Source organism: Myotis brandtii, unplaced genomic scaffold (assembly GCF_000412655.1).
Source record: "Myotis brandtii unplaced genomic scaffold, ASM41265v1 scaffold137, whole genome shotgun sequence".
In the NCBI taxonomy this organism is placed as follows: Eukaryota; Metazoa; Chordata; class Mammalia; order Chiroptera; family Vespertilionidae; genus Myotis; species Myotis brandtii.
In genome coordinates, this window is record NW_005354874.1 from 1910171 (window position 1) to 1925838 (window position 15668).

The 15668-nt window shown below is 36.7% G+C and overlaps 1 protein-coding gene across 1 annotated transcript in view; it reads right to left on the reverse strand.

Moving 5' to 3' along the window:
* SEL1L2 (sel-1 suppressor of lin-12-like 2 (C. elegans)) overlaps positions 1-15668 on the reverse strand; it is a 103166-nt gene that overhangs the window by 38761 nt on the left and 48737 nt on the right. Inside the window, exons 6-10 of the mRNA XM_005860574.2 lie at positions 7575-7628; positions 6841-6900; positions 6669-6750; positions 4781-4935; positions 4025-4081 (exon numbers count right to left, since the gene is read on the reverse strand). Of these exons, the coding sequence (XP_005860636.2) occupies positions 4025-4081; positions 4781-4935; positions 6669-6750; positions 6841-6900; positions 7575-7628 (408 nt within the window). The remainder of the gene's footprint in view (positions 1-4024; positions 4082-4780; positions 4936-6668; positions 6751-6840; positions 6901-7574; positions 7629-15668) is intronic.

The window sequence follows — 15668 nt, forward strand, 5'->3', positions numbered from 1 at the left end:
CAGTCAGACATTCTTAGTGCTGCCGTGGAGGTGAGAGAGGCTCCCGCCACAGCCACTGTGCTCGCCAGCCATGAGCCCAGCTCAGGACTTCTGGCTGAGCCGCACTCCCCCTGTGGGAGCACACTGACCACCAGGGGGCAGTTCCTGCATAGAGCGTCTGCCCCCTGGTGGTCAGTGTGCGTCATAACGCTGGTTGTTCCGCTGTTTGGTTGATTTGCATATTAGCCTTTTATTATATAGGATTTGCTCTAGAAATATTGCCAACTTATTTGACAACCACACTCTTTTTTTTTTATTGCTTAAAGTATTACAAAGGGTATTACATATGTGTCCTTTTTTCCCCCCGCCCTTGACAATCCCCTGGCCTCCCCTACCCCCCAGTGTCTTACGTCCATTGGACAACCACACTCTTGTTAGTAAAGTCAGTCTGTCTGGTGCTGGACCTCATCACATCATGCACCCATCATCCATCCACCTCTTCTGTTCTTCATCTATCCTTTCAAACACTTGATTCCTTACTACCGTATATATGATAGTATGAAAGATATTCTAAGTGATTCATAGATGAACAAAAAACACTGTGTCGACATCTGCTCCCTAGCAATACTGATGAGAAGAAAGGAATATATGTAAATAGCAGTAAGATAATAGGTGATAGGTGGGATAAAAGGAACACCAAAAATAATCAGAAGGGTATGAAATAATACAAACCAGTTATGTGATAAGTATTTTACAGTTTTTTCTTATATAATCTTCACAATGACACTATAAGGATGGTATTATTAATATCTGAGTCTATTTAGTGACACTCAAGAGTCATGCAGTTGGTACTGGAGTCCCAAAAGCCTGAATCCAATTTCCATGTACTTGGCCCAGAGGTCAACTGGAACCTGCCCTTCCATGCTAGACACTCATGCTTGGATTGTCGGCCAGACCTAGGGAATGCACTGGTGCACGAATTTCATGCACCGGGCCTCTAGTACATTTATACAAGGGGGCTGGATTTTAATCTTTATGGCCCATTCCAGCTCTAGTATTATGATTCTGTGTAACTTTTTTCAAAGTACCAGGTACAATCTGAGTACAGGATACATAGTAGTGAGCAAGACAGATAAGAATTTATATTCCATTTTGGGGAGATAATAAATACGTCAAAATCAATATAGTTCAGGGAGTGATACAGGCTAGAGGAAAATAAACACAGAGTGATATGATAAGTGATGGAAGAGTAGAGTTGATCAATAAAATTTTTTCTGAGGAGGTAAGACTTAAAGGATGAGAAGTTAGCCATGGGAAGATCTGTAGTAAGTCTTTCAGAATTTGGGTTTATACTTTTATCTTCTCTCTCCCCTTTGCATTTCCCATGCCATTCCAAGTTGATTCTGGTGCAACTAAGCTTGTTGCAAAAATGACCATCACAATACTCTGCAGTTCTGCCTATTAGGGGGAGATGCCTTTTCCCCTACCTCTTCAATGCTGCTGGCCTTGTGACTTGCTTTGTCTAAATAAATGTGGCAGAAGTGATTTGTGAGTTCTGACCATATGTCTCAAAAAGACTTTCTGCTCTGTGTTCTTAGAACCTTAGAACAAAAGCAATTTGACTGCTATGTGAAAGCTTGAGCCAACTGGCTGGAGAATGAGAGCATATGGAGAGATCCAGTCATCCTGTCACAGATGAGGCCATCATAAGCCAACCAGCTCTGGGCAATAATACTCTAGCTAACTATAGATGCATGAGAAACCCCAGCCAACATTAGTTGAGTCTGGCCCAGACCAGAATTAGTCTGCTGAGCTCAATCAAAATCATGAATTAAATAAGTGGTTGTTGTTATAAGCTTCCTAAATTTGGGAGTGGTTTCTGATGCAGCCTAAACTAACTGATAAGCCAACTAATCTTGAGCTCCTAGACCTTGACTGGAGTCTCCCATGGAAATTCCAGTGTATTAGGTTGAGGAAAGCAGCAAGGACCAGCCTGTGCATGCGCCAGAATTACCCCCCCCCCGCCAATTCTCACCCAAGAATATGTTGTGTGGCTTTTTAAAAATTGATTTTAGAGTGAGAGAAGGGGGCAGGGGGAGTGGAGGAAGGGAGGGAGGGAGGGAGGGAGAGAGAGAGAGAGAGAGAGAGAGTGAGAATTTTTAATTGGTTGCCTCTCATATGTGCCCCTACCAGGGATCAAACCTGCAACCTGGGTATATGCCTTGATCAGGAATCAAACCCATGACCCTTCAGCACTCTGGATGATGCTCCAACCAACTGAGCCACACCAGTCAGGACTAAACCAGCTATTTTGAGATGTATGGATGGGAAGCATTGGGCCTAAACCACCATCAGAAAGTTAGATCTGAAGCAACCTGAGAGATTATGTCATTCCTTCTTTTTGCTTTATAAGAGAGGAAACTAGATTTTAGAATCCCTATTTCCCTCTCCTCCCCCCAGGTCAAAGGAAATAAGGTTTAATGGGAAGAGCACAGGTTTTAAATGCTGAAGCCCTATGTTCAAATTTAGCTTCATAATAACCTTACTACCTAGTTGTGAGACTTGAAGAAATTTACTTCATTTTCTAGCCTCAGTTCCACATCTGTATAATAGAGATGTAAAACCCCTGTGACTGAGCTCATGAGAGGGCTAGACTGAGCTCCTGAGTGATGCCAACTGCTTGGCTGTTGCCACTACATAAGCATAATCCTTCAATGCCAGCCTTGGATAGCACTTCATCCTCACCTGGAGGCAGCTACCTCCCATCTGGTGTTCACAAAGCTAGGTGGCTGGAATTGACCAGAAGTACCTAGCTTTGTGGGGTTTTATGCACTCTACAAAGATTGGTGGATTTTCTCTGTAGCTGAAACTTTAATGCCTTAATGATCAAGCTTCATGCTTGTGGAAAATGGAGAATTCTTCTTAGTTATGCATCCCATGGTTGCATGAGAAATTCATTGCAGGCTGAAATCTGACATTGGAGTAATATTGTGAATCCAGAAATTCCCATCTAAAGAGCTAAAACCTTGGCTAATGATTAAGATAATTTAATCTGAAGACCTTCATAAGCATATGCTTATTTCAATTGCTACCTATTTTTATCACATTTTATGAACTTTGAATTTACATAATATATACTATATCTCATATAAAACAAACTATATTACCAATGACATACTCATATCATAACAATATGAAATGAGATGGGAGATAATAACAGATCACTCTAAGTAACTGCCTTAGAAAGTAATTTCTATTGCTTAGCCTTTGGGACCATGTTAAAATAGGGTATGTGCTCCTTTGAGCACATGGCTCCTATAAAATAACAAGGGCTGAAAAATCATCTTATAAAAAGAATCCTAGTTACTTCCCCAGGCCTATGGGGATCTAGGGCCTTGAAATCATAGTCAAGATCTAGACAAGACCTCATCCCAGAGCTCTGGTATCTAATTGAGGAGGATCCTGTATAGGATTTGCTCTTTCTTCACTAAATTTGAACTGTTAATTAATCTTCTAACCTCACTGGGATAGAGTAAGGTTAAGCAAGGTGATTGAAAGCAGCTTTGCAAATTCAAAAATATGATGAATAATTCTTCTAATTACATTGAAAACTATCTGTCCTCTGATCTAGCTAAATGGGATTGAGGATGGTCCTCAGGCTCCTTAGCAGGAGACTTCCAGGTGGATTTGGGAAATGGGCAAGTCCAAGGCCAGCAGGTGGGGTATCCTCCTTATCTTACCCCAGTCCAAAAGTCTGTTTGGATAGAAAGAGGCTAGGTTCAGAGCATGGGAACTCCCCTGTCCCAACTGTTCCTTCAGAAGCCCCTACCCCTTTGTCCTTGGAGGCAGGTAGGAAGGGTGCTCCCTCTGATGAACTTGTTCTTCCTCAAAAGCTGGAAAACTGATCTGACCAAGGAAGCAGTAGCGGGCTTCTCTTCTACACCCCCAGCAACTCTTCTACACCCGCTCCCGTTTCACTGGCTCACCATCCTCCCTCACTACTATGCTCCCCTCCTCACATGATGAAATCTTGAGGTTGACTTACGTAGTAATCCTGATCTAGACCTTTCCTCCCAATTAGATGTAACTGTCCAAGAGAAACCTAGAAAATATGGTTTTTGAAAATTATTTTAGCAGTTGTATTAATTTAAGTAAAGAAAAGAAAAATTTCACTTGGTGATTTTACTATAGTATGTTGATCCACTTGGATGCAGTTGGCATGTCTTAAAAAAAGCAGGGAAACATTCCAGACTATATCTTTCATTGGGTAATTGGTTGATGCTGAGCATATGGCTTCTTTAATGAGTGGCCTGCTAGTGTACAGCAACACGTGGGCACATAAACCTAGAGGCCTTAACTCTTGGCTCTGAAAGGCTCACAAAGGCCATCCCTTTCTCACTCCCATAGACAGAACATTTCTGGGTCCTGGTAAGAAGTTCATTCATATTAAAATCAACACTGGATGGTGCTTTTTTCTATAATTAAAATCTATGTTGAGTTCATGCATATTAAAATCAATACTGGATGGTGCTTTTTTCTATAATTAAAATCTATGTTTTTTAAAAATGATTTTTTAGGAGTAAATGTAAAAAAAATTGTCATTACTATGGCAACTGGCTCTTCCATAGGCAATAGAAACTGCAAGTAGCAGGGGGCAAAAAAAGAGCAGGACAAAGAGGAGAGGGGTCTCTTCCCTTTCTCATTTAGGATGGGACATTGTTAACCCCTCTAAGACTCAGAGCAAATCAAGCCCCTTGTAAATTACATGTTCTTAAAATTCAAGTTTGTCTGTATACTTTACTTGTATCTGAACATCTCCTCTTTCGGCCAAAAATTTATAGTATTGGTATATGTCCCAATCCAGAATCTCACTGTTAGAACTCAGATTTTCAGGTCTCTCAGTTAGTCTCACTTTTTCCACTGGAATACCTTCACTCTTTTCCAATTTGTCAGCAACTGTGAATAGAAACAAGCCAGAGAATAGCTAAAATACACAAGTTTGCAAGAGATAATAGTCAACTTAGAGAAAACACTGTTAGGTCTATTCTCTTTAAGTTGTGCAGAGATCTGGTCTATTAACAAAGGAAATATCCTAAGGCAGCAGTTCTCAACCTGTGGGTCGCGACCCCTTTGGGTCGAACGACCCTTTCACAGGGGTCGCCTAAGACCATCCTGCATATCAGATATTTACATTACGATTCATAACAGTAGCAACATTACAGTTATGAAGTAGCAATGAAAATAATTTTATGGTTGGGTCACAACATGAGGAACTGTATTTAAAGGTCCAGAAGGTTGAGAACCACTGTGACCTAAGGTGATATAAATTTGCTGGATTTATTCGGTTCTGAGAAAAGTGCAAGCAAGCTTTGCAACCCATACAAATCTTGTATTAACATATATCAAACCCTACTGAAGATCTTGGCCAAGTAGGTTTAAGAAAAAAAGACAGCTGTCCAGCTGGTGTGGCTCAATTGGTTGAGCGTAGTCCCATGCACCAGGAGGTCACTGGTTTGATTCCAGTTAGGACACATGCCTGGGTTGTGAGCTCGATCCCCAGTAGAGGGCATGCAGGAGGCAGTCAATTGATGATGTTTTTCTCTCTCCCCCTCTCTTCCTCTCTCTGAAGTCAATAAAAATCATATTATAAACAACAACAAAAACCTGTCACACCTTAAACAAAAGAGAGTTACTGTATGACTAATAACATAACCACTCTGGTAGACAGAGTGAAACGTAAAACAAAAAAAGAAAAGAAAAGGAAGAAAAAAAGACAGCTTTTTTGGATTTGAGGAACAAGCAACTGATCCCTTCCACCACTATCTTTTTCAGAGACTGAAACTATAATATAAGAGCGATAACTGCTCCTTACTTCCTATGGATAATCTGAAAAGAAATATAAAGATAACTATGCTTGAATAAACCCAACAAAGCATGCAGTTTGAACTATATATATAGTGATTCTAGTTTCATTAAACATATGAAATGATCTTGCTTTATATAGCATCTTAAATTCAAAATCAGTTGTTTTCCTTTTTTTTCTTAGATCCCAATAATGCCAAAAATGTGTACTTAGATGTTGTTGTGATTATAGAAATTAGTCAAATGGACTTTACCTTATTCACTTCTTGGCAGACTTTTATTTAAAATTCTATTATGTAGTCTGATTCAGTAATGTTGCATGATGAAATGTGACATATAGCTTTGAAAATTATTCTAGGAACATAAATTAATCTCATGCTCTATTTTTTTTTGTAGACAAAAGGTATGGTGATAGAATAATGATTACTTGAATTGTTCTCAAGTGCAGTAATAGAGATCGCCAATGTGTCTACCTTACATCCATTTATCCTGGAATTTTAAACAAGTCATGCCATATTATAAATCTTAATATTTATTGATGCTACATTCAAATTCTCAATAGAAGGAAAGATCACAAGAACAAGTAAAACAGAATTTTTTGGGGTCATGTACTAACAAAAATGAAAGATGAGCACAATAATTTAAAACTTGAAAAGTAACTATTAAGAAATCAGAAAACTCTACATTGCATTAAAAGAATTGTATTATAACAGATGTTAAAAGCATAGTCTTTTGATACTTTCACAAATATACCAATTGGTATTGATTTATTTTTTAAATGCTTGGCAAGTCTGTTTATCTTAAAATAAACTATGTGGATTACTCACTATAATCTGCCACTTTCTTGTAATGATATAGGGCAACTTCACAATTCTGTAGAACATTGATTCCTGACAAATATCTGTATCCCTAAAACACAGGCATATATATTTTTAATATTCTGACAATGCTGTATTTATAACATAACTATCTGGGTCCAAGAATATTTAATTTACAAACCAATATCATCTGGGACATCATGCTTCCTCCAGCACTTCCAAAAGTGTAATATATCAGTGCCTAGTTAAAAATAAATGAATATATATATAAAATCTAAATTTTGAAACTCAAACTAATCATTGTTTTTCTTGTTCTTAGCACAGAAATGAACCCGAAATAAATTCCAAATTTCATTCTCTTCCTCTGTAAAGACAGTTGGTATTTTTTTTTTTGAGGGAGGGAGGGAGGGAGTATTAGTGATCTCTGCAGTCTGTGAAAAGGGCATTGTACCTGAGATTGTATTTACTCATCACAAATCCCTATGAAGTAGATATTATCTATCTTTAATGAAGAAACTGAAATATGGAACATTAAAAAAGTTATGGAATTTTAACCCTAAACTTCTCTGACTATTGAGCTGGTGCTTTTAATCACTGTACTAGAATGAGCCCCTTTATCTAAAGCAGGGGTGGGGAAACTTTTTTTTGCCAAGGGCCATTGGGATGTTTATAACATTGTTTGCACACCATACAAAAGTATCAACTTAAAAATCAGCCTGCTATATTTGGTCAATCCTTTAATTAACTCACCCCTAATGCATTGGCAGGGCCAGGTCAAATGATTTTGTCAGCCTTCTACAGCCTGCGGGACAGATGTTCCCACCCCTGACTAAAGAATAGACTCTATTCAATGTTAATGTCCCTTTTAAAAAAAAAAATCAGTTTTGTTTCAGAAAAAAAATAGAATGATCTTACCTTGGCTTGATTATATTCCATTCCTATTCCATAAGAAGACAAAAACCCCAATGCCTAAAGCTCAAAAGAAAAAGTCAATAAATACATTTATTTCACAATTATTCTTATCTATATTGGTAAGGGATATTTTAAGTATCTGCTTCATAATAATTAGTATTGTTAACTTACTTCTTATACCGTAACAAAGTATATATATATATATACCCAATAAGCACATAAAAAGATACTGAACATCACTAACCATTAGGGAAATACAAATAAAAAATATAATCAGATATCATCATATCCATTAGAATGGCTACTATCAAAACAAACAAACAAGCAAAACTAGGAAATAGGAAGTGTTAACAAGGATATGAAGAGACAAGAACCCTTGTGTACCATTGGTGGGAATGTAAAAGTGCAGCCACTGGGGAAAACAACATGATGATTCATCAAAAAGTTAAACAGAATTACAATATGATTCTGCAATTCCACTTTTGGGTATATAGCCAAAAGAAATGAAAACAGGATCTCAAAGAAATATTTGTATACCCATGTTTATAGCAGCATTATTCACAATAGCTAAAGTTGTAAGCAACCCAAATGTCCATAATCAGAGGATGAATGGATAAACAAAATATGGTTTGCAATTATGTTGATTAATGCAGCTTAAAGTATGTCTTGATACTTCACGGAGCAAGTCTCCCCTCATGATTATACTCCCAATTTGTTTACTATTCTTAAACATTGTGGATACATTTTAGTGTATGTATTCCAAGTGTCACCAAACTTTCATAAAATAAATATATATTTTTAATTTTTTATACATTTTGGAGATTTCCTCCTGCCAATACTTACAGGTAGACATGCTATAACTTCATAACATAGCCATTTCTCTACTGTTAGCCATTTAGGGTATTTAAAATTTTCAGCTCTTACAAAAAACATTGCAATTCTTGTACTTGCATATATATATATATAATATATTTTTATTGATTTCAGAGAGGAAGGGATGGGGAGGGAGAGGGAGAGGGAGAGAGAGAGAGAGAGAGAGAGAGAGAGAGAGAGTCGGCTGCCTCCTGCAGACCCCACACTGGAGATTGAGCCCACAACCTGGACATGTGCCCTGACCGGGAATTGAACCGTGACATCCTGGTTGGTCCATAGGTTGACACTCAACCACTGAGCCACACTTGCCGGGCCAGGTATACATTTGTTAGAACAAATAACTGGAAATGGAATTGCTGAGGGTATATATTTGTTAGAACAAATAACTGGAAATGGAATTGCTGAGTCAAAGTGCTTCTGCAGTGAAAATGTTAATAGGTACTGCCAAATTGCCTACCAAAGTGTTATACAAATTTACGCTCCCACCAAAAGTATGTGAATTAGCCATTCCTTCATAATCTCACCAACACTGGATATCAATGATCTTCAATTTTTCAGTTTTACCAATCTAATGTATAAAAAAAATCTTATTTAAATTAGGGTTTACCGAATTTCTGATGAGATTGAGTATCGTTTCTTATTTACTAGCCATTTAATTTCTTCTGTCATTTGCATGTTCATATCCTTTGACTGTTACTACTAGGTTTGTGTATCTCTTCTTATTGTTGTGTAGGAACTTCATATAAACTATATGTATTAGTCATTTGTCTGTTATATATTTTGGTGAATATTACATCCTAGTTTACTGCTTGCCTTTCAATAATGATCACACCACTATATAGAAGTTTTAAAGTTTTAAAAATAAGATTTCTCAAGTTTTCCTTACAGAACAAAACAAATATCAATAATAAATCCTCAGAGTGACTTTTCTGGAATCTACACATGCCATTTGTTCTGTATTTTACATCAGTAAAACTGAATATAACATGTCTTCATGTTACCTTCTCAGATTGTGTATTTACTAACCCTCTGTTGTGTATTGGGATGAAAATAATGCTTACTTGCACATTAGGTGCTAAGATCAGCATTTTAGCTTGATTAGTCATTGGAGGGAGACAATGGAGTGAGAAGTGGACAAAAATGCTTTTTAAAAGATGAAATGAAATGAAATGACCCAAATCCAAAGCACTGATAACATTAAACGTTAGTGAGGATGTGGAGCAACAGGAACTCTCATTCATTATTGGTAAGAATGTAAAAGGTATAGTCACTTTGGAAGACAGTTTGGGAGTTTCTTACAAAACTAAACATAAACAATAATAAAACTAAACATACTCTTACCATATGATCCATTAATCACATTCCTTGGAATTTACCCACATGAGATAAAAACTTATGTTCACACAAAAACTTGCACACAGATGTTCATGGCAGCTTTATTCACAATTGCCAAAACTTGGAATCAATCAAGCTATCCTTCAGTAGCTGAATAAATAAGTAAACTGATATAGCTCTACAATAGAATATTATTCAGTGTTAACAAGAAATGAGCTGTTGAGCCATGAAAAGATATGGAGGAAACATAAATGAATATTACTAAGTGAAAGAAGACAATCTGAAAACGCTACATTCTCCATGATTCCAAACTATATGACATTCTGGAAAAGGCAAACTGCAGACAGTAGGAAGACCAGTGGTTTACGTAGGGTGGAAAGGGAGGAATGGATAGGTGAAGTACAGAGGATTTTGAAGGGTAGTGAATATTTGATACCATAAATGTGGACAAAAAAATTATATATTTGTCCAAACCCATAAAATGCACTACACCAAGAGTAAACTCTTAAAAATAAAATTAAATAAATTCCTCTTACTGAAAAAACTGTGGCAGGGGTTGTTGGTTGTACCTTAGGATTCCCCCTCCTTCTAGAGCAGCGGTTCTCAACCTGTGGTTGTGACCCCTTTGGGGGTCGAACGACCCTTTCTAAGGGGTTGCCTAAGACCATCGGAAAACACATATATAATTACATATTATTTTTGTGATTAATCACTATGCTTTAATTACGTTCAATTTGTAACAATGAAAATACATCCTGCATATCAGATATTTACATTACGATTCATAAGAGTAGCAAAATTACAGTTATGAAGTAGCAACGAAAATAATTTTATGGTTGGGAGTCACCACAACATGAAGAACTGTATTAAAGGGTTGTGGCATTAGGAAGGTTGAGAACCACTGTTCTACAGTAAAAGAACTCTTGATTTACAGCTGAGGATGTGGCAATCAAAACACTAAGGTTGAAACATAAGAATTTGATGGTGTCATAGGTCAAATAAATAGCAATGCCATGATTTAACTTAATGTGTTCCTTAGGCTCCGTAGTTAGCAGTCAGATGTGCCCATGTGGTTATTACCAATAGACACGAGTGACACTGATGTAAACAACTTCCACATCATGTTTGTAAAGGTGTGCCTTCCCTTTCTCCTCTTCCTCTTCCTATTAGCTAGAATGCTGACATGATGGTGAGCCAACTTGGACAGTGCAAAAAAGAGCCTATCATAAAGATGGTAAAGTCACCATATAGGAGTCTGAGTTCCTGATGACTTTACTACTGAGCAGAGCCACCTTCTCCACTCAAATTGAACTGCAGGGAAAATACAATTCTGTTTTGTGTAAGTCATTTTATTTTAGGTCTCAGTTATACTCAACTAAACCTATATTCTAACTCTGTAGTTATCAAAGTATAGTTTGTAATGACTTGGAACATCAAGTCCTTTCAGCAGGTCTTCAAGGTCAAAACGATTTTTATATTCAAAGACAGTATTTGTGTTTCTCCTCATGGTGACATTAGCACTAATGGTGAAGAGCAATGGTAAGTAAAACTGGTAGCATGTTAGCATGAATCAAGGAAGTGCCCCAAATCTCCATTTATATTATTATTTTTCATACATTACACTCACAGGAAAATATGCTAGTTTCATTTTAGACTGTTTGTGATAAGGCAGTAAGAGCATTATTTTTATTGTCTCAACTCTGAAACACATGTCTTTTTAATATTCTACATGAGCAGATATGAAGTAGGCATAAAGCACTTCTGATAGTAAAATATGCTGAGTATTTAAAAGAAATTCTTGAAATGCTTGTTTGAGTTGCAAACTGAACTAGCCACTTTTTTCATGGAACACCATCTTTACTTGAAGGAACAATGAACTGATTATGTTCATTTAGATTGGCAGACATTTTCCTAGAAATGAATAAAGCAAGCTGGTCACTTCAACAAAACAATTAAAAGTACTTGTCAATCATAAATTTAAGCTTGTAAGAAAAAAAAAACTGAAATTTGGAAAACTTGTATCTGATACTATGAGCTTGATACTCCATTAAAGACTTTTGATGATATCAATGGCAATATTAGCATACAGGATTTTTTGATACCATATAATGAAATTTGTCAAATTGAAAGATTTGCATAATTTGGAGAACCAATATTTTCTAAATGATCACTGTATGATGTTATGAAATCATATATGAGTAAAAAATTTCCATTCAAAATGCAAGATAGACCAGTCAATTTAAATGTAAGAAGTAGGAAAAGTTCATTGATAGGATTTCAGATTCCACATTGCAGCTTACCTTTAAAAAGTTATCAATCAATGTTGAGTTTTGGTGAGGAACTAAAGAAGAATATATACAATTATCTGAAAAAGTTATTAAAATACTGTTTTCTTTTGTACTGTTATTTTGCTGTTTTTTCTTTTAGCTTTTTGAGATATAAACTTGTGTTTCTTGTTTATTAAAACATTTAAAGCTGTATATTTTTCTCTGCATATGGTTTTAGCTCAGTGGTCGGCAAACTGCAGCCCCTTGAGTGTGGCTCTTCCACAAAATACCACGTGTGGGCGCGCACGTACAGTGCGATTGAAACTTTGTGCCGACCACTGCTTTAGCTGTATTCCATAACTTTTATATGTAGTGTTATTATCATTGTTGAGTTTTAATATGTCATTTCAGTTTCTCTTTTATCTCTATTTGCTAAAAACTAGGAGACTTAGAATGTATAAGAAGCTAAATTTTAAACTATCTTTTTGTCATTAATTTTTAGTTTTATTGCTTCTAGTTAAAGAATGTAGTATCGTTTATATTTTAAAAAATAAATTAACATCCGGCTGGCATGGCTCAGTGGTTGAGCTTTGACCTGTGAACCAGAAGGTTACGGTTTGATTCCTGGTCAGGGCACATGCCTGGGTTGCAGGCTTGATCCCCAGTGTGGGGCATGCAGGAGGCAGCCAATCAATGATTCTCTCTCTCACCACTGATGTTTCTATCTCTCTCTCTTTTCCTCTCCCTTCCTCTCTGAAATCAATAAAAATCTTATATAATAAAAGGCTAATATGCAAATTGTCCCCATGGGCGGGAGTTCAACAGACTGGGAGTTAGACATGCACTGTGAGCGGGGGGTCCCGATCGTCGCACCGGTTGCCCCACAGATTGGCCCTGATTGCTGGCCAGGCCTAGAGACCCTACCTGTGCACAAATTTCATGCACTGGGCCTCTAGCGTGTGTGTGTGTGTGTGTGTGTGTGTGTGTATATATATATATATATATATATACACACATAAACATTTTTCCTTGTGTGATGATTTTTTGAAAATACTTTTTCAATTTTAACTTTTTAATTTTGTTTGTATTTTACATGTAGATGTAGTCAGTGTATACTTTTTTGTCTTCCTGGATTCTCTTTGTGAAACCACTTTCAATTCTCTGTTCATTTGTTTCAATGAACTAATGGGCTTCTCACTCTTTTCTGAATCCATGGGAGGTCACCTGACATTGGATCAACCAATCAAATATTCTTTTTTCAATATATTTTTATTTTTTCAATTACAGTTTTGCTTTAGTTTCAGTATACAGCATAGTGGTTAGACATGATACTATACATAGTTATTTCAAAATTATTAACTATATTTCCTATGCTGTACTTTACATCCTGAGGACTACTTTTTAACTACCAATCTGTACTTATCAATCCCTTCAACTTTTCACCCAGTCTCCCAACTCCCTCCACCCCGTTCCAGCAATCATCAGTCTGTTCTCTATGAGTTTGTTTCTGTTTCATTTGTTCTTTAGATTCCACATATAAGTGAAATTATATGGTACTCATCTTTCTTTGACTGACCCATTTTAGTTAGCATACTACCCTCTAGGTCCCTGGATGCAATGATTGACTCAGGGTTGGCTTGTGATCTAACCCAGTGCTTTTGATGAAATAATTGGGAAAGAAACTGGATTCTCTCACAGAGACTTTCAGATATAAGGGAGAAGGATATCTACAGCTGTTGTTGGCCATCTTTGCTTCCACATGGGGTGAGCTGGCTCAAAATAAAGCCATAATAGAAAAAAAGAAAGCAAAGAGCTCAAGAAAGTATGTCCTCATATCTTCATTCTTTCCTCTTGATCCAGGTTATAAAGGCAGCTACAACTTGGACTTCACAATTACATGAGCCAATAAATCCCACTTTTGCTTAAGCCAGTTAGGTTGTATTCTCTGTACTTGAAACTCAGAAAATCCCAACTGATACAAGTGGACATCTCTGTTGGTGGGAAGCTCATTAAGTTAATAGATACTTAAGCAAAATTAATCTCTATATAGTAGTTGTTGCCTTAGTACTTAGTTGCCTTAAACTGTATAGTAATTTGGTGCTCTACAAATCACTTCCTTTTTTGCAATACTCTCTGCCTTTTAGACACTTGAGGGCAGCTGTCTGGTACCTCAATTGTTCTCTTCTACAAAGATTCCCCATTCTGCCTTCCTCATGTAATATATTTTGGGTTATAATCACCATCTTGTGTGTTCTCTGAATCTGGACTACATTGTGGATGCCATATTTCTGTCATGGCCTTGTCAAAACAAAGTAGTTACAAGTTCCTAAAAAGGGAAGATATCCCAAAGTGGACGAAACTGTGTTACTTTCTATTACTAATTTATGTGCAAAATGAATGGCTGCAAGCCAAGCCTTGAAACTCAAGGCAGGAGAAATTGACAAATCCCAAGGAATAGATGGAAACTCTTAAACAATGAGAATCTGTGGTGACCAATTTATTTAACATGATATATAATGATTAGGGTGTTCAACATTGAACATTGTCAGATACTTCTTGCTGACTTGGAACTGAACTTCCAGCAACATGTGATTCAACTGAAGAAAAAAATAAGTATGTTTAGTCAAATTGGAGTCAGCATTAACAGGTGCAGAATGAGTCAGTAGTTTGGAAGAAATTCTGGAGGTAATCGAGGAACACGCCCTAAAGATATTCTTTTCTTAAAAACTTTTAAAATATATGTATTTTATTTATTTCAGAGATGAAGGGAGAGAGAGATAGAAACATCAATGCTGAGAGAAAATCATTGATCAGCTCCCTCCTGCATGCCCCCTGCTGGGGATTGAGACCACAACCCAGACATGTGCCTTGACCGGGAATCCGAACTGTGCCTCCTGGTTCATAGGTCAGTGCTCAACCACTAAGCCACACTGGGTGGGCTCTAATGATATTCTTAATAATGGTACAAATGATATCGTGTTGGACAAAGCTAGTTACCAACTAAGTTTTCTAAGTTTAAACTGATTCAATTGGATTCTCAATGAGAAGAATTTTGGAACACCTTAATTTATTTAACTTATATTTACCTTTTTTATATAACCAAATATGATAAAAATCCATGTCTAAAATGTCTAAAACAAAACTTTTAATAGAAATAAAACAACCAAAGGACTTGTATGCATGCATATAAGCATAAGTGATGGATGTGGACAACAGGGGGTGAGGGCAGGATTCAGGGGATGAGGGGACATTGGTGGGATAAGGACACATTTGTAATATCTTATTCAATAAAGGGAAAAAAGAAATAAAACATAAATTCTAATAAGAAAACACTGATTTATGCTTTAATTGACAACTTTTATATAAGTATATAACTGACATTTAAAAAGTATATAACAGAGTCAATGGTGTCTTATAATGGATAAAATATGGAATTATCATCTCTACTGCAAGTTTCCCATTTTTCAATTTAGCAACCCTGTAAAACAGCTTGCTTAATACAAATTGTTCATTTTAAAAAATATATATTTTATTGATTTTTTACAGAGAGGAAGGGAGATGGATAGAGAGTTAGAAACATCGATGAGAGAGAAACATCGATCAGCTGCCTCCTGCACACCCC